At 47.8% G+C, this 24,988-nt stretch overlaps 1 protein-coding gene across 1 annotated transcript; it reads left to right on the top strand.

The window, feature by feature from the left end:
- Positions 1-286: 286 nt before the first annotated feature.
- Positions 287-13,423, top strand: Ddx18 (DEAD-box helicase 18). Its single transcript, XM_052200609.1, has 13 exons — positions 287-476; positions 2,109-2,396; positions 3,658-3,768; positions 5,884-6,019; positions 6,293-6,393; positions 6,483-6,797; positions 7,396-7,535; positions 8,216-8,377; positions 8,962-9,114; positions 9,870-9,983; positions 11,486-11,542; positions 11,796-11,973; positions 13,128-13,423. Exons 1-13 carry the CDS (start codon positions 392-394, stop codon positions 13,268-13,270), a joined length of 1,983 nt encoding a protein of 660 aa, XP_052056569.1. The 5' UTR covers positions 287-391; the 3' UTR covers positions 13,271-13,423.
- Positions 13,424-24,988: the final 11,565 nt, after the last annotated feature.

The following is a 24,988-nucleotide window of genomic DNA, read 5'->3' as shown; positions in this document are numbered from 1 at the left end:
AAAGGCGAGCACCACCACGCCCGTCTCCCAAGAAGATTTTAAGCCTTAAACCTCTTCTGACTGGATACTGGCACCTCTCTAGCAGTGAAGGGGAACAGATTCTTCTGAGCCACCAGGATTTCTGTCTTCCAAGCAGCTTTTTATTGTTCAGTCTTGGTTCGTAAAACTTCCGGGTCAGTAGCAAAGCGAAAAGGTTCGCAACGCGTCCTCCGGTCTCCAGGGGGCGCTGCAGGAAATTCGGTCTCCAAAGGGAACCCAGCTCTCGCCACGAACCGTTTCCGCCCGAAGCATTTCCGTCCCGTGGGTCCGCCGGGTCCAGAGATACATTTCCGACTCGCAACTGCGCACGTGCATCTGTCGCTCGGTGCAGACCGCTGGGCAGCCCGGCAACATGTCGCAGTTACAGATGAAACTCCTGCGGAAGAAGATCGAGAAGCGGAACGCCAAGCTGCGGCAGCGGAACCTGAAGCTGCAAGGTGAGCCGTGCTGAGCCCTGCAGTGGCGAAAGAGGTCGGGAACGCAGAAACTCGGAGGTGCGCCCGTCACCTTCCGGCGGGAGCGGGGGACGCGCGGCACGAGCCGGCCTCCTGGGTTCCAGCCCCCGGGGACCCTTTATTGGTTCAGCTCCTTGCTGGCGTGGGTTTCCCGCCTCAGGGTGAAAGCGGGAGGCCTCGGACTTCCCTGGATTCTTTTGGCAAGGCATTTAACCAAACCTACCGATTACCCTAGACTCCCCCATCCCCTGTAGTCCCCACGTAGAACTTTGTATCTAGGTACCATCCATTACGGTTCCCGACTTTTACTTAGTTGCTGGATTTCATCCTCTGCCTAAACTTACGAATGCTTTTTCCCCCCAGTGATTACTGCCGTCTCCCCAAACCCGTTCTCTTCTTTCCTGCAGGGAATCCTCATTGCATGTTAAACGCAGAGCCCTCCCAGTGTTCTTGTCGCGAACAACTTAGTTTGTAAATTCCTTAACATCTTGGTTTTGGAACAAGGGCTTGAATGAAAAATTGACACATGTCACTTTCTTGTTTCAGTTTCTGTAGCTTGTTTAGGTTACCTACCTATAAGATATAAATCAGTGGTTCTCAACCTTTCTAATGCTGTAACCTTCTAATACCGTTCCTCATGTTGCTCCTTCATAGCTGTAATTTTGCTACTGTTATAAATCGTAATGTAAATATCTGATATGAGACTCCTGTACTGGAGGGTCGGGAGACCCATAGGTTGAGAATGACTGAATCAATCCTCTGTAGGGATTGCTGAGACAAATTGTCTCGACCCACATAATTTTCAATAGATAGTAATTGAAAGACAGCCCAGAGGGTGGTGGGTTTTAGGCATAAGTATTGTGAAGTTCCTTCATTAAGAAACTAAGTTCCTTTAGTATCCGTAGAATAATTAGCACTAGTTAGTAGCCGCTTCTTGGTGTGGGTAATGATGTAAATTAAAAATGGTGTCGCTTCCATTCTTTCTTTGTATGAAAAAGAAAAAAACAACCTTGTGAGGAGTTTGGGGCTTTAATGGGGCAAATGGGTGGTTTTCATTAACTGAATTTTCAGTTCACCAAAGTCTAACAAAGTTGGGTTTGAGTGATGTGAAATGATATAAGTAATAATTGTGGGAATGTGAAATAAACACCATTCAGTTATTTTTATCAAACACTTAGCCCAGGCTGTTCCAGTATTAACTCTGTATACCAGGCTGGCCTCAAACTCACAGAGATCCACTTGCTTCCATCTTCCAAGTGCTGGAACTAAAAGTGTGTGCCAACACCAGCAGGCCAAATACTTGATGTCGGAAATATATTTCGTCTCATTGCTGCTTACTAATCATTTGATTTAATTATGTGACCTTGATGGCATTTTCCCGTCACAGACTTCTATACACCTGTAAACAGATAAGGTCTTTTGAAGACAACTTTTCCTTTACTGACATTTTTTTCTATAAAGAAAATGTGCCTTTTCTATAATAGAGCACCAATATTTGGTTTCACCAATGAACATATAAGAAACCTAAATGATTGGGGTTACAGAAAGCCCCTGAAGGTCAGTGCTTATAAGTAAGCCTTCTCTTGTCACAGTGTAAGTTCTGTTTTTAAACAGAAGCATCAGAGGCGAGCCTGTCACAACCTCAAAATGGAGACGTGCCTAGAGAAACAGGAAAAGATAGAAAAGCTAAAAAGGCCCTGAAGCATTCTGTGCCCGAGGGCTCAGCAGAAGCCCAAAGTGGAGGTGTGCCTGAGGAGACCGTGGAAAATGCCAAAGTTAAAAAGTCACCCCCAAAACTTAACACTTTAGCCAACGGAGAAGCAGCAGCGACACCATCTCCTGATTCAGAACGGAAAAAGAAAAAGAAGAAAAAGAGGAAAATGGCAAATGATGCCGGGCCTGGTAGGTTTTTAGTGTTTTGTTTTAATGTTGGGCATTCGGGTAGCTTTTCAGCTCCTGGTCGCTTCTCTCTATTGTGTGTGAGAAGCATCCCCTGAGGTCACCAGCAGGAGACCAGCCTGGGAGGTAAAAGACACATTTTATTGGTAGACAAGGGAGGTGGGGTTTATGTTTTTCCCCAGATTTGTGTCATGTTTTAAGTTGGCTACCCTTGGGAAAAGATCAAATTTGGTAAGAATTTATTTAGATTTATAATATTCCTCTAAAGGTTGTGGGGAGCAGTTTGTTGGGCTTTGTAAATACACTGGATATACCGTCATTTAGTCTTGTGGTTGTGCATATTTCTGTGGTTTCAGAACTTTAACACAACATGGATCCGTGAAGGTAATGGGAAGTCTCTCCCCAGGCTTTTCCGTATGAAGGTGCTGCTTCACATTAATCATTCTTTGACCTTTTGATTTATTTGTCTTTTGCCCATATATTTTTATAAGCCCTGTCCCCCATAAGTACTTATTTGCAGTCTGTAACTCGTAGGAAAGTTGTAAATAAATAAGACATTGATTTTTCAAGTGAGCAGACAGTACGGGTAGTGTTTGCCTTAATTGAACTTGTTCCTCTTTCCTCATGCAGTGTAAAACTCATGATCGCTGCCCCGATACTGCTTAGCGAGATTTAAAATACCCTTTGTTTAGAGGCAGGCGGTGTTAGCGTGTGCTGTCAATCCCAGCACTCGAGAGCGGCAGGCAAATCTTTTGAGTTGAGTTCTAGACCAGCCTAGTTCATAAGTTGAGCTCCTGGACAGCCAGGGAGGGCTACACAGATCATTTGTGTTGGGGGAGGGGTGCTCCTTTTTAAATCTGGAATAGGGTAATGCTTTTTGTTTGTTTTTGTTTGTTTGTTTTTTCAAGACAGGGTTTCTCTGTGTAGCTCTGGCTGTCCTGGAACTTACTCTGTAGACCAGGCTGGCCTTAAACTCAGAAATCCACCCGCCTCTGCTCCCAAGTGCTGGGATTAAAGGCGTGTGCCACCACCATCCCGCTTAGGGTAATAGCGTTAAGACACTTTAAAACATTGTTTTGTTTGCAATTCATTTACACCCCAAATCTTTAAATATTGAACAAGTCTTTTCCTAGAAAAAAAGGTTTGTAACGAGTATCAAATAAGGTTAAGCATTGAAAAACATATCTTTACATTACAGATCTTCTTTTCCCATTGGTTATTGTACTAATACAGGGGTTTTTATTTGTTTGTTTTTTAAACCAAGATACCAAAAAAGCAAAAACTGAAGAAAGTGCTGAGGCTCATGAAGAACCAGAAGCTGGTGTGGAAAAGGCAGAGGACAGCGAGGTGCCCAGCCTGCCCCTGGGACTGACAGGTGATGGCCAGGGACTTTCCCAGGTGTCTGGTCTTAGAAATGTCACATCTCTCTGCATGACTAAAGATCCCTGTGACCTTTGATTACCGGCCCGCATAAGTTCTGTATCTTTGTGCAGTTTTCCTTTAGCTTCTGTTTTGTGCTGCCTGGGCACTTTTCTCCATCCCCCCCCCCCTTTTTTTTCTTTCTCTGTGTTCCTAATATTTAAATTGTTTCATATTCTCACAGCTTCTGGGATTCAAGAATTTAGGCTGGAATGTATTGCTCTAACCAGAACTGTGTAAAGTTGTTTGAGCTGTTCTTAGGAGGTTTTGCTTGCTTGCTTTCCTCTGAAGTCTGGCCCCAGTATTTCCATGCTAAATGGAGATCACTAAAGTCACCGGGTAGTACTGCACTGAGTGCAGTCTACAGAGAAAATACAGACGCTACAGAGTTTTGCACCCCAAGTCAAGCAACAAGCATTTCTCAGAAATATCCATGTTAGCACCAAAGGTTGTGCATTCCAAGCCTGACTGGGGCTAGTCTACTGACATCTAGAGTGTGGAGGTGCCACGCAGTGTCTTGAGATACATAGGCTAGCCACTTGCCAAGCATACACAACGTCCTGAATTCAGTTCCTCCACACAAAAAAGAATCCTCCAGCCCAGTGCCCATTTAGATGTTCCTTTTTTACAGTGGGGCTGTATCCCAATAAGCTCCCTGAAGTTCAAAATAGACGTCAAGAATGCATTGAACACATACTGCCTTCTGTAGAAGTATCTTTTATTCCCCTGATGTGACTGTTGTCTCAAAGGCTTACTGCTTCTGCCTGCTGACCTGGGCCTAGGCCTGGAAGCTGCTTTTCTAGTCTCTGATACTTAGTGCTGAACAAGCTTACCCTTCCTAGGCCTTTTGAACTCTGGATGGATTTAGCTGTTGCGGCTCAAATCTCCTTTCCATGTTGACTGATTGAAACTGGCTTCTCTCAGCTTCTGACTGAATTGCTCTGCTTGGCCTCGTATGTTCTGATCTTCTGGCTCATTCTGTCTTCACCTGTGTCTAGCTTGTTCTCTTTCTACAACCCGTGTCTGTTCTACATCCTAGGAAAACTCCCTCTTCCCCCCCTCCTCCCCTTCCCTCCCACCCTTCACCCCCGATATTTTCTCTTAAGTAGCTTCAATTTCTGTTCTTGTTAGAGTTGGGCATATGTTATTTTGTCAACTCTTTCTCTGATTTGACATAGTGTTTCCTTCTACAAACTTCATTGTTTGGGATTAAAGACTTGTCTATTCCGGCCAGAGGGATTAAAGGTGTAAAGACTGAGCCACACCACAACTAGAACAGGTTTGTCCAGTAAACAGTACAATCTCAGGATCTCGGTGTGGTCACATATCCTGCAGCAACCTTCACAGTAGCCTGACCTAAGTGGGGACAGAGACGCTCAGCAGCTGAAAGCAGAGGCCCAGAGACGAGACCTATGGTGGCTCACAGTGGCTGTGCACAGATAGTGCTAGCTCCAGCCGTCTGCAGGGTCTGCATTCATGTTCACGTGTCTGCTCACAGACAGACGTGTGGTTCAAAATAAAATAAATGATCACTGCTCTTATTTGGACTCTGGTTGGGAAAAATCAGCTAACAAAGCCTGATTTATAAAAGCATTATGTATCTAGTAGTTTATCAGTGCCACACTGAGAATATAAACCAAGGTCGTGGGTGTTTTCCCACAGCATTGGTCACAAGTCGGGACCATCATTACTGCCAGGCTATGTGTGTGGTACTTTGCCAGCAGTGTGCACCATGCGTGCCCATGGAGGTCAGTAGGCATTCTGCTCCTGGAACTAGGATTGTGGATGTTAAGAGCCACTGTGCGGGAGCTGGGAATGGCACCCAGGTCCTCTGCAGTAGCAGCAAGTGCTCCTAACCACGAGACCATCTCTGCAGCCCCAGTGTTTACAGGTTTTATACTGTAAAGCATTCCTTATTCTGTGGATTTTTCTCCTCATTATCTTAGCAGTGATTGGGCATTAATGTCTTCTCACTGTAAGAAGCTCTTGTAAGCAGCAGGTAGATTAGGCAGCAGTGCCAGCACCGGACTCTGGCCACACAGCTTACTGACAGTGAGCAATCTCCTGGCAGGTGCTTTTGAGGACACTTCCTTTGCTTCCCTATCCAATCTCGTCAATGAGAACACCCTGAAGGCCATAGAAGAAATGGGCTTCAAGCGCATGACGGAGATCCAGCATAAAAGTATCCGGCCGCTTCTGGAAGGCAGGTACGCAGCTGGCATTCCTACAGGGACATTGCGGTCTGCCTTAGGACTGTGCACTTGTAAAAGTAACCATGTGAGTTCCTCTGATTTTGTTCTCTGTGGGTTCCTGGCTGTATTAAAAACTTGAGATACTTACTGGTGTATCCATCTTTGTGAGTTAGGTGCTGGGCACCCTGTGTTCTCACTCAGTGCCCAGAGCATGCTCGTAGCGCATAGCGTGGGTTAAGTACACATCTACCTGAGTCAAATGAATGTCCTGTCTTCTGCAATGCTAAGGGATCTTCTGGCGGCTGCGAAAACCGGCAGTGGGAAAACCCTTGCTTTCCTCATCCCTGTGATCGAGCTCATTGTCAAATTGAAGTTCATGCCCAGGAACGGTAAGGCTCTGTCTCTGCTGTGATGTCACTAGGACTTGTGTCTCCTAAGGACCTGTAGAGATAGCCCTCTGTCGCCTTTTGCCTTTTAGGAACAGGAGTCCTGATTCTCTCTCCTACCAGAGAACTGGCCATGCAGACCTTTGGTGTTCTTAAGGAACTGATGACGCACCATGTTCACACGTACGGGCTGATCATGGGTGGCAGCAACAGGTCTGCAGAAGCACAGAAGCTCGTCAACGGGATCAACATCATTGTGGCCACGCCAGGCCGCCTCCTGGACCACATGCAGAACACGCCAGGCTTTATGTACAAGAACCTACAGTGTCTGGTGATTGATGAGGCCGACCGGATCTTGGATGTTGGGTTTGAAGAAGAATTAAAGCAAATTATTAAACTTTTGCCAGGTAAGTAGGAGTCATCTGCATGGGGCTCACAGGATTGTTAGAGGTCCGGGATTGGTGATCTTGTAGGAAAAATAGTATCTTAATACCAGAGTTTTGCCGTGGCCGTATGAGGAATGTGGGCCTGTTGACTTCAGAAGTAGTTCTGCTGGCTTCAAACAGCACATTACCATAGCACACAAATACGGGTTCAGCAGTCTGGCTGTGAGGATTCCTTGGAAGAGCTGAGCTCTGCCTGAGTCCCTCCTCTGTGGTCCCCGTTGTTGTCTCCATGAAGGCAGCCTCACCTGTAACTCCAGCTCCAGGGGCACCGAAGCCCTCTGGCCCCTGAAGACACCTTAGTATACAGACACAAACAGTTTAAGAATAAGTAAACCAATCGCCTTAAAGGATCTAATTTTAGATATTCTTGTGTCCTTGAAAATTGCAACCACACGCAAAGTGATGGGCATGTCCCCTTCACTGTTGTACAGTGGTTTCTTTATTCAGTCAGCTGTTGACAGGTGTGTGTGTTTGCAGCTTGGGACTGCTAAACCCTAATTGAAGCATTGAGGGGTTCTTTGGTTCTTTGGAAGGTTTGGCTATTTTTGTGTCTCTTTAGCACGCAGGCAAACCATGCTCTTTTCTGCCACACAAACTCGAAAAGTTGAAGACTTGGCAAGAATTTCTCTGAAAAAAGAGCCATTGTACGTGGGTGTTGACGATGACAAAGAGGTTGCCACCGTGGATGGCCTTGAGCAGGTACTGTTCATGTGAGCTTAGTACTTATTAGAAAGTAAGTCAGTAAAGCCCCAGAGATCTTACTTGGTGCTTCCTTGTGCCTCTTCAGAGTGACCCTCTGAGCACAGTGATTGACAGACAGAAGTCAGGTTAGCGGACTTGGGTTTGCTCTCTCTGAGTCTTTTGTTTGTTTTTGGTTTTTTGTTTGTTTGTTTTTTGGGACAGGGTTTCTCTGTATAGCCCTGGCTGTCCTGGAACTCACTCTGTAGTCCAAGCTGGCCTCGAACCCAGAAATCCGCCTGCCTCTGTCTCCCAAGTGCTGGGACTAAAGGTGTGCGTGGGTGTGTTGGAGACTAATGTCAGATGTCTTCCTAATGGCTCACCATTTGAATGTTGAGAAGAATCACACTTGAACCAGTGCAGTAGGCTCCACTAATGTAGCTAGCCAGTTTGCCCCACTGACGCCATTTCCTGGCACTGGGATTACATGCTGTCTGCCGCATCACCCAGCATTCCCATGGATACCTGTCCTCGGCCCTTTTCTTGCTGAGCTGTCTTTATAGCCCTCAGGCAGTCTTTTCGCTGAGTATACGGTTCCGTATAATTGGGGTGGTATAGTCCTTAAGCACGGCAGAAGGGCCTGGCTCTGTATTGCTGTTCAGTCACTGCTGTGAGTAACCTGTTCACTTGCACCATTTCAGGGATATGTTGTTTGTCCCTCCGAGAAGAGGTTCCTTCTGCTTTTCACGTTCCTTAAGAAGAACCGGAAGAAGAAAGTGATGGTCTTCTTTTCATCTTGCATGTCTGTGAAATACCACTATGAGCTGCTGAACTACATTGACCTGCCCGTCTTGGCCATCCATGTAAGTGCTGGCAGTGAGCTTGTTGAGAATCGGGCTGAGCCTGTAATTTGGGATTGGATCGATCACTCCCTCAGAACAAAGATCCGAGTGGTTCCCCTCCCAGGACGGGCGGGTCTGCATGGGTCCAAGAACAGCTGTGACTACTTGAAGATTAGGTGGTGGGAGGGGCCCTCGGGGCTCTGTCCCCCCCACCCCACCCCCCAGGATCTATAGGAGGCTAATGGTTGGTAGATGTTTCCTCAGTGGTGTAGCCACTGGAAAGGTGCCCATGTCCCTGCAGTCCCCTTCACCCCTGCTTTTGTGCACTTGTTGAATTACACATTAGACGTGAAAGGAAGAAGGACACAAGGGAATGAGCAGGAGTGGGGGTGTACAGGAGAGGGAAGTGTTACAACACATAGGTAAATGCAGGCTAATAAAAGACACCCTCCCTCTCAAAAGGCTTGGGCCCAGTGGGGAGATGGGGCCTAGGCTGGAGTGAGGTTGCTCTACAGTGTGGTAGCCGCTCCACAGTCAGTTGGTTGTACTTTATCTCTCACATACAACTTGAATGGGTTTTGTGCTCTTGTTGATTCTTAATCTAGGGAAAGCAAAAGCAAAATAAGCGAACGACCACGTTCTTCCAATTCTGCAATGCAGATTCGGGAATACTGCTGTGCACTGATGTGGCAGCCAGAGGGCTGGACATCCCTGAAGTGGACTGGATTGTTCAGTACGACCCTCCCGATGACCCCAAGGTAAGTGGCGTCTTCAGAATGGATCTGTGAGGAGTGCGCTTGCCCAGAGAAGCATGTCTTCTCACATCCACGAGGCTCACCTGTATAGAACAGCCACTCCGTCAGCTGTAGGGTTTCACTGGTGCTGAGGGTCAGACTGTGGGACTCAAAGGGGCGTGAAAGAGGTTTGAGTGGCACCTGTGACTTTAAAAATGCTAGGTCCTTAGAATGATGTATCCCGCTGGTGTCTGGAGGAAGTATTATTGCAGAAGGAAGTAAATAAAGGTCTGTAGAGTCTGTAGTAGGAGGGCCGGGCATGCACTGTGATTCTGTAACCCTGACAGTAGCCAGGGAGGCAGGAGCTTGGGGACAAATGCGCTCTGAGGGCTTGGCAGCCATCGACGTGAAACAGCAAGCCGCGGGTTCCAAGAGAGCCTGCCTGCACAAACGGCACAGTGTTGGCTAGCGTTTCAGTTAATTTCCTTAGAAAGCTGTTTTGAAGGTGAACTACAATAGTCATTTTAGTGGGTCATTGTTGATGTGATCGGCTTAGGGGGCCTCACTTACAGTGGTGGGGTGGCTGATAGGTGAAGCTCCTCTTGCTTTGGTGGTTGGCCCTGTTAAGGGGTGCTATCCACAGAGAATGCCGGCCCTGCACTGTGGTTGGTACCATCTAGTAGCGTAGATGTGCCAGCATCCGTCGGCAACACAATCAATGCTAGCTGCAGACCCATGAAGACATCCTAACTTAAGCCAGATTTTCTTGCCTCACATAGGAATACATTCATCGTGTTGGTAGAACAGCCAGGGGCCTGAATGGAAGGGGGCACGCCCTGCTCATCCTGCGCCCTGAAGAGTTGGGTTTCCTTCGTTATCTGAAACAGTCCAAGGTAAAGAAAGGCCTTTATTTGAAAAATCCTAAGTTGGGAGAAAACTCCCTGATAGGAGGATTCTTCTCAGTACCATCTCTGTAGATGGCAGAGTAGCGGTTGAGTTGGTGTCAAGCCGTGCTAGGTCACTGGGTGAGGTAATAAACCAGGAAGCATGGACAGAAGGAGCAGGCCCGCGGCTTTGTCCCCCGCTGTGTCTCCACAGCGACTGTTGGAGGCCCTCCTGTCTGGCTCTCAGCAGCCCTGTCCACTCTTGTCAGCTACCCAGCACCCTGCAGTCAGCTGTGCAGCATTCTCCCGATCTCTTTCTGTCATAGAAGAGCAGCAGATCTGTGCTGTCCCTGTGCCGGCCTCCTCCTCTCCCCTCCTCCCCGACTCTTTCCTGGTCTCAGTGCCCCGGTGCTTTCCTGTCTCAGGCCTCCCTGTGAAGCTCTGCTCCAGCCCTTGACTCAGCCTCCTGCTGCTCCCTTCAGCGCTGGCCACGGCACTGCCTCTGCCTCCTCGGCCATCTGTGTAGGAAGGTGGTTGTATACCTTCTGGTCTCCACCTAACCCCCAACCTACCTGGCTTTGCCCTTATCCCACCGTGCCAGGAAAGGATGCATCCAGACTGCATTCGGCCTCCTCGTTGCTAGACCTGTACGTACCTGGCAGGCCTGCTTGTCCGTGACACTGGCACAGTCTTGCCACATGGACTTCCTCCTCCTACAATATGACACCGATTCCTGAAGTTGTCCTGAGGCCCTGCACACTGCCTCGCCACCCTTTCCCTAGATCTCCACAGGACGCTGTTCAGCCAGTTGTGCTCCCAGCACACAGATGCACAGGCTGCCCCATCGCTTCCCTGTCTGCTCTCTGGGCCAGCACACGTGCCTTCCTAGGGGAGGGCAGCAGCCAGTCCCGGTTCACCTATTACCTTCCCCAGTCTGTAGCACAAACACGGGTTCTGTCTGTTTTCCAGCTATGTAAAGGCAATAAGTGATAAATTATTGGGAGAGCTGGAGTCATCCTGGCATGGACTCAGTGCCATTAGCACCAGACACATTATCGAGGCCTCTCTCCTGGTGTGGGGGAAAGAGGTGGTCATATCAGGCATGGTAGCTCACACCTATAACCCCAGCAATCAAGAAGCAGAGGCAGGAGGATTACAGCAGGTTCAAGGCCAGCCCTGCTAGAAGATATGAAAAACATAGGTAATCATTTATCACTCTGAATGTCAGGGCCAGCTGGTTTCCTCTGCTCAGTCAGTTCCTCACCTCAGCCTCGAAGAAAGAAATGGGGGCTGCCCCGCTGGATCCATGTGAACTCGGCAGAGATGAACTGCTCTAGTGACGGGAGGTAGCAAGCAGCAAATCGCTGTCCCTGTCCTTGGAGTTCCACAACACAGGCATTTCTATCCTCAGCCAGCACTGTCCCTTGCCGTCACTGCTGATGGGACACTTCTGTCTTCATACATGTACTCCTGAGTGCCCTCTTCCTGATACTTATCTGTTGTTTCTCTAGGTTCCATTAAATCAGTTTGACTTCTCCTGGTCTAAAATTTCAGATATCCAGTCTCAGGTATGCTTTTTGTTTAATTATCTTTGTGGGGAAGAGGTCACCTGCCCAGTACTGCTTTGTGGAGCTTCACAGGCTCCCCTGATAACTGTCACTCATGAGTGACGCTGGCCTGGACTGAGGTCCCTCAGGGTCCTTCCTACATGGTCCCTGTGCGGCCTGAGGCGAGAGGCCAAAGCCAGTCAAGTGTACCGAGATAGGCACTCTTAGATAACGGTTCTAATAGTTGATGTCTGCTTTTTAATTCCTATTTCAGCTGGAAAAACTGATCGAAAAGAACTACTTTCTCCACAAGTCTGCCCAGGAAGGATACAAATCCTACATCCGAGCGTATGACTCGCACTCGCTCAAGCAGATCTTCGATGTCAACAACTTAAATTTGCCGCAGGTCGCTCTGTCTTTTGGTTTTAAGGTCCCTCCTTTTGTTGATCTGAGTATCCTTTGCAGTGTTGTGCTACAACGGAGGGGCTTGGCAGAGCTGCTGGGGCTTCACAGTAGGTTGGATGGAGTGTGCCTCCACTGCCAGCCAAAGGCTCTGGTGCTCGTCCCGGCCAATGGGCGTCCGCCTGCAGTGGGACTAGGAAGGGGTCAGCGCAGACTTAACACTGGGGTGGGAATTACTAGAGTAAGGCAGCTCAGGATTTAAGTCTGTGAAGGACTAAGGCTGACTAACAGGATAGCTCAGTAGGCAAAAGTGTTTGCCCAGCAAGCCTGGCACCCAAGTTTGCCCTCCCGGGCTCAGGGTGGAAGGAGAGAGCTGCGCATCTCCAGCAGTTGCCCTCTGACCTCCAGTGTGTGCTATGGCACACATAACCACATGCATACACGCAGAAGAATACTAAAAAGAGACAGAATTACGACTGTTAGTGAAGGCAGGTGGTTGTGTCTTGAGGGTAGAGGCACGGAGAGGTGGGAAGTCTCAGCTCAAGAGAGGTGAGAGCTCTTGGAGACCCAGCCCCGTGTAGCCACCAGAGCGTTACCTACATAGAAATGGCAAGGTGGGCCACAGAAAGCAAACCGGAGCCTTGGTCTAGGGGAGGGGCAGAGGGGCCTCCTGTTGCTTCCGGTGCAGTTGAGTGAGTGAGTGAGTGAGTGTGTGTGTGTGTGTGTGTGTGCGCGCGCGCGCGCGCTCACGTGCTTGAGTGTCAACCATATTTTCAGAAGAAAGTCAGCTAGGAGGACTGCTTTTTAATGCTACTGTAGTAACTCCTGAGGGGATTCCAGGTTCAGAGTGATGAGCTTGTGACAGTGCTGTAGTGAGAGTTGGAGCTCATGAGCCTCTCTGACTCTGGTGTCAGCAGACCTGAAAGGCATGCGCAGTGCCGCGGGTTTGGTTGCCGTCTCAACTCCGCTGTTCTACTGCCATGATTATAGTGTCCCGACTGATGTCACCACCGCAGCTGACTTCAGAGGCGTTGGTATTCATTTTGGCATACAAGCCTCTTGTCGCTCCTGGTCTCCTGCAGGCTCATTGCACAGCTTCAGGCCCTGCGTGTCCGTAGGTCAAGGGGAGGGGTGCTGGGCAGGTTGGGGTGTTTTGACACAGCTCGTGCTCTCTGTTGCTTGGCTTCCTTAACGTTCACCTTAGATGTGAGCAGCCATGATGGCAAACTTAAAAAGAGAGGCGGTGGCGGGGGATTCGGCTACCAGAAAACAAAGAAAGTGGAGAAGTCCAAGATCTTTAAACACATCAGTAAGAAGCCAGCAGACCGCAGGCAGTTCTCCCACTGAGGCTGGCTGCCTCCCCCGGTCTGACTTTGCCCACCCCACCCCCACCCCAGTTCCCTTTAAAAAGGAGCTTTGATCACCTTTGGGACCTTTCTGTCTTTAATATGATGATAATATTATATTTTTAAATACTTCCATAAAACAAATTATATCATTGTTTTAATGTTTTTTATACCTTTCCCTCTTGTATATTCCTGACTTTTACAATGGGCTTGTGTTGACTGGCTGATTGTTTTTAAGACATGGAATTGGGCTGTGGAGATGAAGAATCTGAGTTCAAGTCCTCAGAGACTACTTAAAAGACAGGCACAGTAGGGAGGCCCGTACAATCTCAGCATCCCTACAGCAAGATGGGAGATGAAGTGAATCCTTGGGTGACCAAAGCCGACTGTTTTGGAGAGCCCACCAGAGATGGATACTCCCGCCATGGTGTTCAGCCAACTGAAAGTCTGTTCCAGCCAGCTGGGCAGCGGGGCTGCACTCAGGTATTGCAGACCCAAGTGTAGGCCTTAGCCTTTAGAGCAAGAAGCTGTTGAAGGTGATAGGTGTGTGCTGGTATATTGCTCTGCAGCTGCAGGTGGCGGTCTTACACAAGCAGGCAGTTTAACAGAAGCTAAGATAAAGTTTCTGGGACATACTGACCTCAGTCCTAGAATAGAGTTGAGTAATTTTCCATGGAATTCTCTCTCCATCAAGAAAATCAAATTCTAGTTAAAACCTGAAATGGCTGCAGCAAGGATACACAATGGAAGAACCTCTTCACTGTCTTGCCCTGTCACAACTAGATGCTGCATCTAACAAGATGGAAGGCAAAGATCAGCTCTGCAGGAACAGGAAACATCTGAAAGAAGTGCCTGGGAGTCTTAACACTTAGAGAGGAGGGGTTAGATATTGTTGACCCTCACAGCAAGAGAGGTGGAGTACCACTGAGTAACTACAAACAACTTTCTGGATAGAGTTTTACTATGTGGAACAGGCTGGTCTTGAATTATCTTTGCCTCCTAAGTATGCTACGATCAGAAGCATACACCACCTTGCCTGGCCAGAAAAGCCTTTTTCCCCCCTCAAAACTAAAGGGATACACACAACACGTGTAAAGCACTTGCCAGAGCAGTTAGGGTCTCTGGAGCACATAAGTGCCAGGCAGACATGGCAGCCCACCTGTGATTACAGGTGGCATTGATGACGCTGTGTCAGTTACGTGGAGGCACTCGCCAGCGACTGCCAGCCTCAACCCTGTTTGCAAGCACAAGAGAAGATGAGGAAGCAGAAGGGTGATGTTCATTCAGTTCACAAGTTGGGGTGGGGCCCTTCCAGCTCGTGCAGGGCACCACCCCGAGTCAGAACAGTCTGACACTTTCTCCTGGACGATGGTTGGCATTTGGTCAGAGCTGACGTCCTTTGAGCCCCATAAATGAAGCTCATTGTGATGATGTCTAAAAGTGAGCAAGTCAAATTTAACAGTGGTTCAGTCAAATCTTACAGGAGTCCTTGCACTTTAGAGTATTCTATATGGCAACTAATTATAAAGTTGTGTTGTCGATGAAATCCCTAAATTTTGACCACTTAGCTTCTTGGGTTCCTAACACCTGGCATTTAATAATTATGTCTGCAGAGATCTTTTCTATGTATGTGTGTAAGTGCAGTTGCCTTACAGAGTCTGCAGGTGAGGCACTGAGGTGGTCTTATCCCTGCGAGGTTTAGCGGACCACTGATGGGGTAAGGAACCTGTTCCGAGTGATTCTTATGTAGTTGGGTTTATAAAGTGTGAATCGCCACATGTAAGCCCCCTGTGGAACCTTGTCTACTCTGATCATGATTGACCGTCACTGTAGCTCTGCCTAGTACTTGCTTTGTAGAGCAGAGTATCCTCACACTGGCATCGATGCCTCTGCCTCCTGTGCACTCCAGGCATGGGCATGAGTACCTGGCATTCTGCTGTAACCTTGGCCAGTTGAAAGGCCAGCACCGGAAACGATATCATCCACAAACGATGGTGAGCCTCAGGAGGCAGGTGCTCGGGCTTGCCGGAGGGAGCAGCTGTGCCTTCGCTGCCTTGTGTGGGAAGCAGGCTCTGGGCAGCCTAGGATTGCTCAGTAGTGCCTCATTCAGTCTGTGGGTTGGTATCCACAGGGGAGATAAAACATTTCCTTGGCCACATGCCCTTTGGAAGGAAGTCTTCCCCTCTGGATTCAGCATCTATGCCTGTCAGTTTGTGGAGGAGGGAAGACTTTGGTTTTAAGTTGCTGTGCAGCATATAGACTTCCTGTTTGGAAACCACGTTTCCAAGTCCTGGGGGCCTCCTGTGATCACTTCCTGCGATGGTTAATAGTGGGAGTCAGTTTGATGGGATTTAGGATCATGGAAGCATACCTCAGAATGTTTCCAGAAAGGCTTAACTGAGGAGGGAAGGCCCACTGAATGGGACAGCAGCCGTCTGTGGACCAGGGTCTGCAGTGCACCACCATTCACATCTCTGCCTTCTGACTGATGCAGTGTGACCAGCGGCCCCTTGCCTGCCCACCATGATGGACCGTGCCCTCCAACTGTGAGCTACAGTAAACCCTCTCCTTCCTTTTCTTGTTCCTCCGTACTTTGTCACACCAGAGAGTAATATAATTCCCACTAGGAAAACAAGCCACTTGGGTCCAGGTCTGAGTTGGTCAGATCCATCAGCTCAGATGGAATTGGATACAGATTGAAGGAGCAGAAACAGGGTAACCCCCTTCTCCGGTTCTGAGGCTCCTGCCTGGGGATGGGGGATGGGGAATGGGGGTCCCACTGAGCATCTAGACAGCAGCTGCACTTGGCATCATGTGCTTGGGAGACATGCCACCCTCATTTCCCCTGGAATATTTTCTGAGTTGATTCTCTAAAGGCATTCAATAGTTTATCAAAATGACACACATCTGTAATCCCAGTAGAGGCAGGAGGATTGGGAGTTCAGGGCCAACCTGAGAATCTTAAAAAAAAAAAAAAAAAAAAAAAAAAAAAAAAAAAAGATAATATTTACAATTTGTTTTCTTTAATATTTTAAGAGGATCCCACGTAGAGTGTGGGCCAGCCCCATATTCTGTAGTTATGGATGATCTTAAAGTTGTGATCCCCTTGCCTCCACTTCTGGAATTTTGGGACTACAAGCACGCACCCCACAACTGTTACAGTACTGGCGAATGAACTGGCTTTGTGCTTGATGGGCAAGGACTGCCCACTGAGCTGCGGCCCCAGGGTTTTTGTTTTGTTTTGTTTTGTTTTGTTTTGTTTTGTTTTTTTATTTTTTTACCATTCTGGCTTCTTCATCCATTCTAAGAACCCAAAAATGCAGCTTTTCTGATTGGCTCTCTGCCTCTGCTGGTGGTGAACTGCCCAGGCTGTTCGCTGCATCCCCGCTCTGGGGCCACAGCTCCCTGCTCTGGAGCTCGGAAAGGAGTTATTTTCAAGTAGTCGGGTTCGGGAACATCTAGGACAAGTACAGATCAAAGAAAGAACAGGGGCCAGCTCAGCCTGGAGGATCCTGCTCTGGATCCGGAAGCTTCAAAGGCGTTAGGGGTGGGACTTCTGCCCTTGCTCTGTCCCCATGGGCACTGTCATCTGGAGAAGGGCAGACCAGAGAAGGTGTCAGCCTCCAGGAGCTTCTGGCTCATGGGAGGGCTTACAGTGAGACACTGAGGAAGTGACTGCCCCTCTCTAAGCCGTGTTTCCTCATCCCTAGGTAGGAAGGGACAATAGCTCCAAGGATCACAAGCCTTGAGCTCTCAGAGATCAAAGCTGTCAAGATCAGCAAACAAAAGGTCTCCCTCCTCACACCTCCCCATCCAGCTGCATAAAAGGAGCCTTCTTGGGGGTGGCGAAATGAGGATGGCTCAGTGGGTAAAGACAATGTATCCAAGCCTCATGACTGGAGTTTGATCCCCAGAGTCCACAGACTGGAAGGAGAGACCCAACGCCTTCCAACTTTCCTCTGATCTCAACATTGCAAGCACTTGTGCATACGGTTTTCTATGATTCGGCCTGTGGCCAGCAGAGGGCTTCTGAGGTAGGCCCAAGCCCAAGAGGACAGCTACCTTGGCAGCACCTGCTGAGTTGTCAGAGGCAACTTGGGCTGGAGCAGGGGTGCTCTCATTTGTGTTTGTGGGGAGGCACTAAGCAGGGGAAGACATATTGCCAGGCCCTTTTGCCTCAGTGCTTGGAGTGATGTCAGAGTGATCTGACACCACGTCGATCGATCGATCGGGCTCTAAGCTAAGTTAATACCTTGAGCTTCTCTGATCTTCTGGCATCTCTCAGGACATACCGCCACGCCTGGTTTTCTTCACCTAAGCACTTCCTGCACGCATCTGAGCAAACATGAGAAGCATGGTGTCATCCTAGTGTTAGTAAGGATTTAATGCAAATCAGAAGAGGCCATGGCAGCTAATAAGTGTCCTGGCTCAGATTCAGGCCTGAATCCACCCCAGAGCTGAGACTCCTCCACCCTGATTAAAGCTAGCTGAGTATCTTAGTTAGGGTTTTAGTGCTGTGAACAGACACCACGACCAAGGCAAGTCTTATAAAAGACAGCATTTAATTGAGGCTGGCTTATAGGTTCAGAGGTTCAGTCCATTATCAAGGTGGGAGCATGGCAGCATCTAGGCAGGCATGGCGCAGGCGGAGCTGAGAGTTCTACATCTTCATCTGAAGGCGGCTAGTGGAAGACTGGTTTCCAGGGAGCTAGGGTGAGGCCTAATCACAGTGACACACCTACTCCAGCAAGGCCACACCATCTAATAGTGCCACTCCCTGGGCATATATAAACCATCACACTGAGATAATCCATTCTTCCTGCAAAAGAATAATTAATGGTTGTTATCCAAAGACACAGACGTGAAAGAGAACCAGAGTCCAAATGTATGGATGTGTGAGGGCAAAGACCAAAGGCTTAACCTCAAGCCTGGTGCTACATAGATCATAGCAGACCAGTCACCACAGGGGCAGTGCCCTTGACCTCATCCTCATAGCAAGTATTTGAGCATCTGAGAAGAGCCAGGGGTACAGGAACATCACTAATTCAAGTCCAGCCTGATCTATTTAATTACAGAACCACTATTATTGGGTGATGATCTTGAACTGTTCCCATGGACACACTGCATTCTCAGTATCTTTATGAGACTAAAAGGTCAGGGTAAAGGGTGCAGCCAGATGTCTAGATAAAGGCTCGTTAACGAGCCTGACCACCAGAATTTGATCCCTGATCTACTCACATGGAGGAAGGAGAGAACTAGCCCATAAATTGTCCTCTGACCTCTACACACATATACTACCTACCCCCCACACAAAGCATATGAATAAATACTTTTTAAACCAAGATCAGAATATAAGATATGGCACCCAAAAGATTTGAAGACAACTAGCACAGCTGGTTTCGAATAGATAGATGGGCACATGAGTCGTCCCTTGTGTGCTCTAGAGCTGGAGAAGGCCAGGAAACAGGCTCTGCGAAGCACCCCTGGGGGGTTAGATCTGACTCTGTAAGGCTGGGTGGAGGTAAGGGTGCTGCTCTGTGTGTGTGTGTGTGTGTGTGTGTGAGAGAGAGAGAGAGAGAGAGAGAGAGAGAGAGAGAGAGACTGCCATCCATGAATGTGGGAGTCAGAGACAACTAGAGGAAGTAAGCCCTCTCCTATCATGTGGATAGGACTAAATGAAGGTTATCAGCCTTAATTGGTTTTGGTTAGCTGTCTTCGTCTTATTGCCTTGAGACAGGGTCTTTCAGTAAACTTGGAGTTAAGCTGACAGCCAGCACAGCTCCGTGATCCTCCTGTCTACTCTCTACAGTATGGGGGTTACAGGCGCATGCTGCCATGTTTGAGGTTTCATGTGAGTGATAGTATTTGAACTGTGTATACATCATTATATGTATATGAGCATATGTATACATGTGTGTATACATCAAGGGCTTTTATCCACTGAGCTATCATCCCAGCCCCCGTGTTTGTTTTTCTATACATTATATAATGATTGAATAAAATAATTAACATTTCCATCACCTCAAAATTTTCTTATTTCTTTGCAATGAAAATATTGATTTACAAATTTTTACTACTTTATTACAATTGTGTGTGCGCATACTCTGTGTACCAAGACATACCCATAGAGGTCAGAAGAGTCAATTCTTTCTATGCGGAACTTAGGTGGGTCCCAGAGATCAAACTCTAGTGTACAGACTTCACCAGCTGAGCCATCACACTGGCCTGGGATGGAAAATATTCTTCCTTCCAGTGCCTTTTGGTGATAAGAGTTAGGAGTACTCAAGAGTTTCATTCCAATTTCTTTTTGTTCAACTCTATGCATCTGTTTTGCATGATGAAGTAAGTTACCATAGTAACACGATCTGAGCAGTGGGTGAACTTAACTGCCCTTTTGAAGGTGCCTAGGAGATAATACGAGTCATCTAAGAAAGTCTCTGTGAGTAGAATCTAAGGCTGCAGACATAGGGTGGATGGGTTCTACAGACCATCAGAAAGTGCTGGTGTCACCAGCTCAGATAAAAGTCACTGTGGGGAACGACGCCCATCCTCGTGTCCACCTACCCATCTCCAATCCTCTATCCAAGCTGCTCAGCTGATTAATGCAAACTGTGGGGGAAGCACTTGCAAGTCAGAGAAAGAAAAGGACGCTTTATAGAGTTATCCTCAAGGAATTCTTTGAGGCTAATTGTAGCCAGGCCGGAAGATAATACAGACATAAAAAACAAATAAATTCCAATTGCTCTGGAGGCTGACGCAGACCTGTGAGTTAAGGCTAACCTGGGCTACCTAGTGAATGCCAGTTCTGGAGAAAAGGACCCAGAAGCCCCAGACTTTCATGACACAGATGGTGAAGTGCGTTAGTTACTTCCTCTTTGCTGTGACAAGATGCAAGGCAAAACTACTCAAGGAAGAAGGGCTTTGGGGATCACAATTTGAAGAGACTATAAGGTCTCAGACTATGGGCTCCATGTGACATTGAAGTGGATTGTCCTTTTGGATAAGAGATTTATTAGGAGAAAGGTGAATACCATGACACACAGACGGTGGCATGGCAAGAGCTCTGAGGAGAATTCAGGCCCATGAAGCTAAGCAGGGATTCCCCATTACAGGTTTGAGAGATGGCAGAGGTCCAGGTCCATTTGGTTGGTGAGTAACCTACGCTACTTGCTTATAGTCAGACTGACTGACTCGCATGCAGTGCAGGAAGGGGCATTATTCATCTCTTTAATAACTCTGTATCCATCATTTGAGATGTGCCACCTGTAGACCATAGTTACTTAGGGCCTTGGGTAGCCTAGGGTTCATAAGTTTCCCCAGAGGAAGAAGAAGAGAGGATTACAGGTTCACAGGCAGACACTCAGTAGGCCCTGCCACCTATCTATGGGATGGGAATTACCCAGCCAGCTCTGAGGGTGAAGAGAGGGAGAAGCTGGAAATGCAAATCAGCATGGTGTGAGTAGCCTCTACCCTGGAACCAACAGGTCCAGCCCATCCTGCCTTGGAAGGGGTAGCAGGCACGTGAGGCATCTGGTCACTGTACCTTCTTCAGCCAGGAAGCAGAGAGATGGAGACTGGTACTCAGCTCACTTTCTCCTTTTTATTCAGCCAGGGACCTCTGCCCATGGAACCATGCCAGTCATAGGGTAAGACTCCATACCCCACCTAACCCAGTCACAGGCACACTCAGAGGTGTGTCTCCTAGGCGACTCTAGAGTTTGCCTTATATTGTGTCCATATGTGATCTATCTATTTAAGAGACTTGTGGACTGCTTATGGAATTATATTCTACAGTAGTTGAGTGTCATGTTCTGATCAACTAAGAGCCACATGTCTGGGCATGTTGTGAGGAAGAATTCACTAAGGAAAGAAGACTCTTCCCTAGATGGGCATCTGCTCTTACTAATAGCTCCAACACAGAGAGGTCCCGGGGAAAACCAAGGCTGCATGCTTGTCCGTCTACACTCCCTTCTGCTGAGCATCGTCTCCTTTGCAACTGGATTACAACTTCCTCAGCCTTCTCACATGGTCGGAAGACCTGTGGTTCTCGGGAGGAGGCCTCCTGGCTGTCAGAACCTAATAGCGGCTGCTGAGGCCCTGGACCTCATGGTCAGGGCAACTACCAGTCTCGAAGCCTTTTCAACACGCAGACCTGTTGGGCTAATTATTTAGTATTAATTGGAGGGGAAGTGTTCTACCCTGCCTTTGGTCATTCAGTTCCCAGTTAAAAGACACGAAACCTTTACATTTATAGTAAGCCTTAACAGCACTAGAGCTGGGCAGAATCAACCCTCCAAGCTCTTTTGTCTATTTCATTATAACCCTGAGTTATAATTTGCCATTTTCTGCCAGTCCTACTCCAATTGGCCAGCCTTTGTGGCCATGTTTTCATGATTCACCGACCCCATGGCATCTTCTCCTCTCTCTTTACCTCTCTCTCCTCTCTCCTCATGGTCCTGCCCCAGACCCCCAAGCCTGTGAACCAAAAACTCCACCTTGTCGCTGCCAAATCCGTCCAGCAGAATAAGGGAGACGACACGGGAGACTCTTCTCTAAGCAGTTTATTCAGGAAACCTTACATCAGGAAGCCCCCGATCCTAGCCCACTTCTCCAGTTATATCCAAGCCTGCACCAATCAGTGACTGCCATGAAGGGGCTCATGATAGGATCGAGCCGATGGCCCGAGAGTGGCCTGATACGACGTCAAAGGGTGCATGCACACTTCTCCAGTGTGTACGTGACTCTTAAAGGGGAACAACAGGATACAGGGTTGAGTCATGCGACCTGACAGCCAGCCCGGGGAACCATCTTGGAATGGCCGCCACACCCGCTCTCCACACCACCTACCTCTCTTCTGCTCAGCTATGGGCTATAGGCATCTTTATTCAACCAATAGTTTTAAGTTAAGGAGCAAGGTCGCACGCATAAAGTCACTTGGTGTGTGTGAGGATTTTCTCATCTCTTAGACCTTGGAGGACAGTTATTTAGCATTACAACTCATAGCAACAGACCCAACCTCAACCCAGACCAAGGCAAGAAATGAAATTAACATTCTAACAAGCCTGTGTGAGGTCAGGTTTCAATCCCCAGAAACCCCCATCCCCAAAGCAAACAACAAAACAAAGACTAGAAGCTTCCCAAGCTGGAGATAATGCAAATACCATTGAAGTCATAGCCACATGCCAGTCCTACCCATTCACATCCCAGCTATGGAGACTCCATGACTCCATGAATGCATGTTACAACTTACATATATATTAGATATATCTCTTGAAAAGACTCTTGTGCTGAAAGGTGCTCAGAAGGTGATAGGGCTGTTTGGGGAATTTCCTGGCTAGTTTTATTGTCAACATGACACAGCCTATAGTCATCTGGTAAGAAGGAACTCCACCTGAAGAACTGCCTTGCTCAGACTGTCTTATAGCCATGTCTGTGAGAATGTGTTGATTGATGATTGATGTGGGAGGGAACAATCTACTGTTGGTGGTGTCTTGTTTTATAAAACAGGAAAGGAACCAGGGATATGTTTGATAGAGGGAGGTATGGTGAAATGGAGGGGATGCCTTTGTGGGTCCATGCTGAGACATCCCTTCCCCCTGGATATAGTATTAAATAGTGAAATGGGGAGGGGAGTTGGGGGGGTAGAGAAAGAGAAAGGCAGGGAGAGAGGGAGAGAGAGTAGAGGAGTAGAGGCTGGGCATGAGCACATGGAGAGAGAAGGGGAAGGGGAATGAGGAGAGAGGGGACAGAGAGGGAAGAGAGGAAGAGGAGAGGAAGATAGTAGAGAGGGAGGAGGGGGCAAACATCCCCTTTTATACTGAGTCAGGCATGCCTGACTGTTGTCTGGAAACTGTGGAGCAGAGCCTAGAAGGAATGCTAACAGGTGGTACCATCTCCAGGCTGGGGAGCTTTGACTGTCTAAAAACTTTAGTTGACCAACTAGTGAATGAGCCAGTAAGGAGCATTCCCACATGGTCTCTGCTCTAGGTTCCTACCTCAAGTTTCCGCCCTGACTTTCCTCAGTGATGGTCTGTGACTTGACTTGTAAATATAAACCAAAATGAGCCCTTTCCTTCTGACATTGGTTGTAGCCATGCTTTTTATCACAGCAACAACCAACATAGCAAACTAGAGCAAGGAGGTGCTGGAAACTTTAAGAGCTTAGAGCTAGCTGGAAGAATTAGGTCCTGGGGGAGGGGCGGGTTTACCAGGAGTTTATTCGTCATGGCCCCTTCCTGTTTTATCCTCTCTGCTTCTTGGTCTCCACACATTCCTGATGCCATGCTATACTGCCTCTTGCTCTGACAGCACACGATGACATAGGTCCTCCCTCCCTTAAGTTGTTCCTGCCAGGCAGTGTGTGGCAATGAGGAACACAGTGAGTGATCCTGTTGGCTAGCTTTCCCTCTTACATTGTTCAGGACTCGCTGGTAGGCAGTGGTGTCACCCAAATGGGCTGTGCCTTTCTGCATCAATCAATTAGCAAAATATGCTCCCCACCCCCACCCCAGACATTCTCATGGGCTAATCTGATCTAGATAAGTTCCTTAAGGTCTCTTCCCAGAGGATTCTAGGCTGTTACAAATTTACAGCTAAAACTAACCAGTACAGGTAGTGTGGCCTCTTTCTGAAGATCAATCAGTTCAGCCTCATGAGATGATTTGAGAAGAACATAGGAGTCAGGCATAATTGGGACAGCAGTGCCTTCTGGAGGTCCTCAGTGTCTGCACAGTGGAAGCTTCTGTAGCCTCAGATCCTAACTCTCCCACTACACCCCATCTTCTGTGCTTCCAAACCAACAGAATTGAAAGACCCTTTGATTTCAATTAATTGAGTGATTCCATCACAGTGCTTCTTCTTTGACGTGCCCCTGGTTCTGGAGTCCAGGCTTCCCTCACTCCCCATTGGTCCAGTTGTGACAGTCATCTGCCATGCTTGGGATCTTGAATGCCTCCACACCCATACCCCACAAAGCATCTACCGAGTTGTTAGGCAGTGGTGGGACCTTTAAGGGAAGCAGAGGGCTTAGGTTTAATTTGTTATTTATTTATGTGTATATCTCTATGTCTCTCTGTGGATAGCTGTTTACCACTCTAGTTGGTGGTGTGAACCTGTGAGAATGGAGTCTAAAAATGAGGCCGACTAAAGTCTCATGCAATAGACACTTTATTCAGAGCATCAGACAATTTATACTGTGAAAGTTAATAGGCACACAAGTAAAGTGTACCATCATAAGGATAAGTATCATGTGACAGGCAATCCACATGTGCCAAAAACATGTTTCCACAGAGGCATATAAACAAACAATAATAGCTACTTGTAATGAATAATCTAAAGAAAGCTCACTCCTCTCCACTACACCTGGAGGTGGCCCCAAAACACACTTCAAGAACAATTCTGTGGTTCTTATTTTAAGAAACTGAGATCACAAGGTTCTTGTTTTGTTTCCTTGGCATTTTTTTTTTCACAAGCACTCAGAATTCCCTTGACAAGACTCCATTTTTGGACTATGTTCCAACAGGTCGGTATGTGCATGTGGGGGGGTGGGGGACACCCACCAAGACCAGAAGAGAGCATTAGATATCATGGAGTTGGAATAACAAATGCTTATAAAGCACCTAACATGGGTGTTGGGAACTGAAGTCAAATTGTCTGCAAGAACACAAAGTGCTCTTAACTGTGAGTCTGTCTACCTAAGAGCAGAATTTCCTTAGGTTGT

This window comes from Apodemus sylvaticus, chromosome 12 (assembly GCF_947179515.1).
Source record: "Apodemus sylvaticus chromosome 12, mApoSyl1.1, whole genome shotgun sequence".
NCBI lineage: Eukaryota > Metazoa > Chordata > Mammalia > Rodentia > Muridae > Apodemus > Apodemus sylvaticus.
Note: the sequence above shows the minus strand (reverse complement) of the source record. Positions and strands in the feature narration are given on the sequence as shown.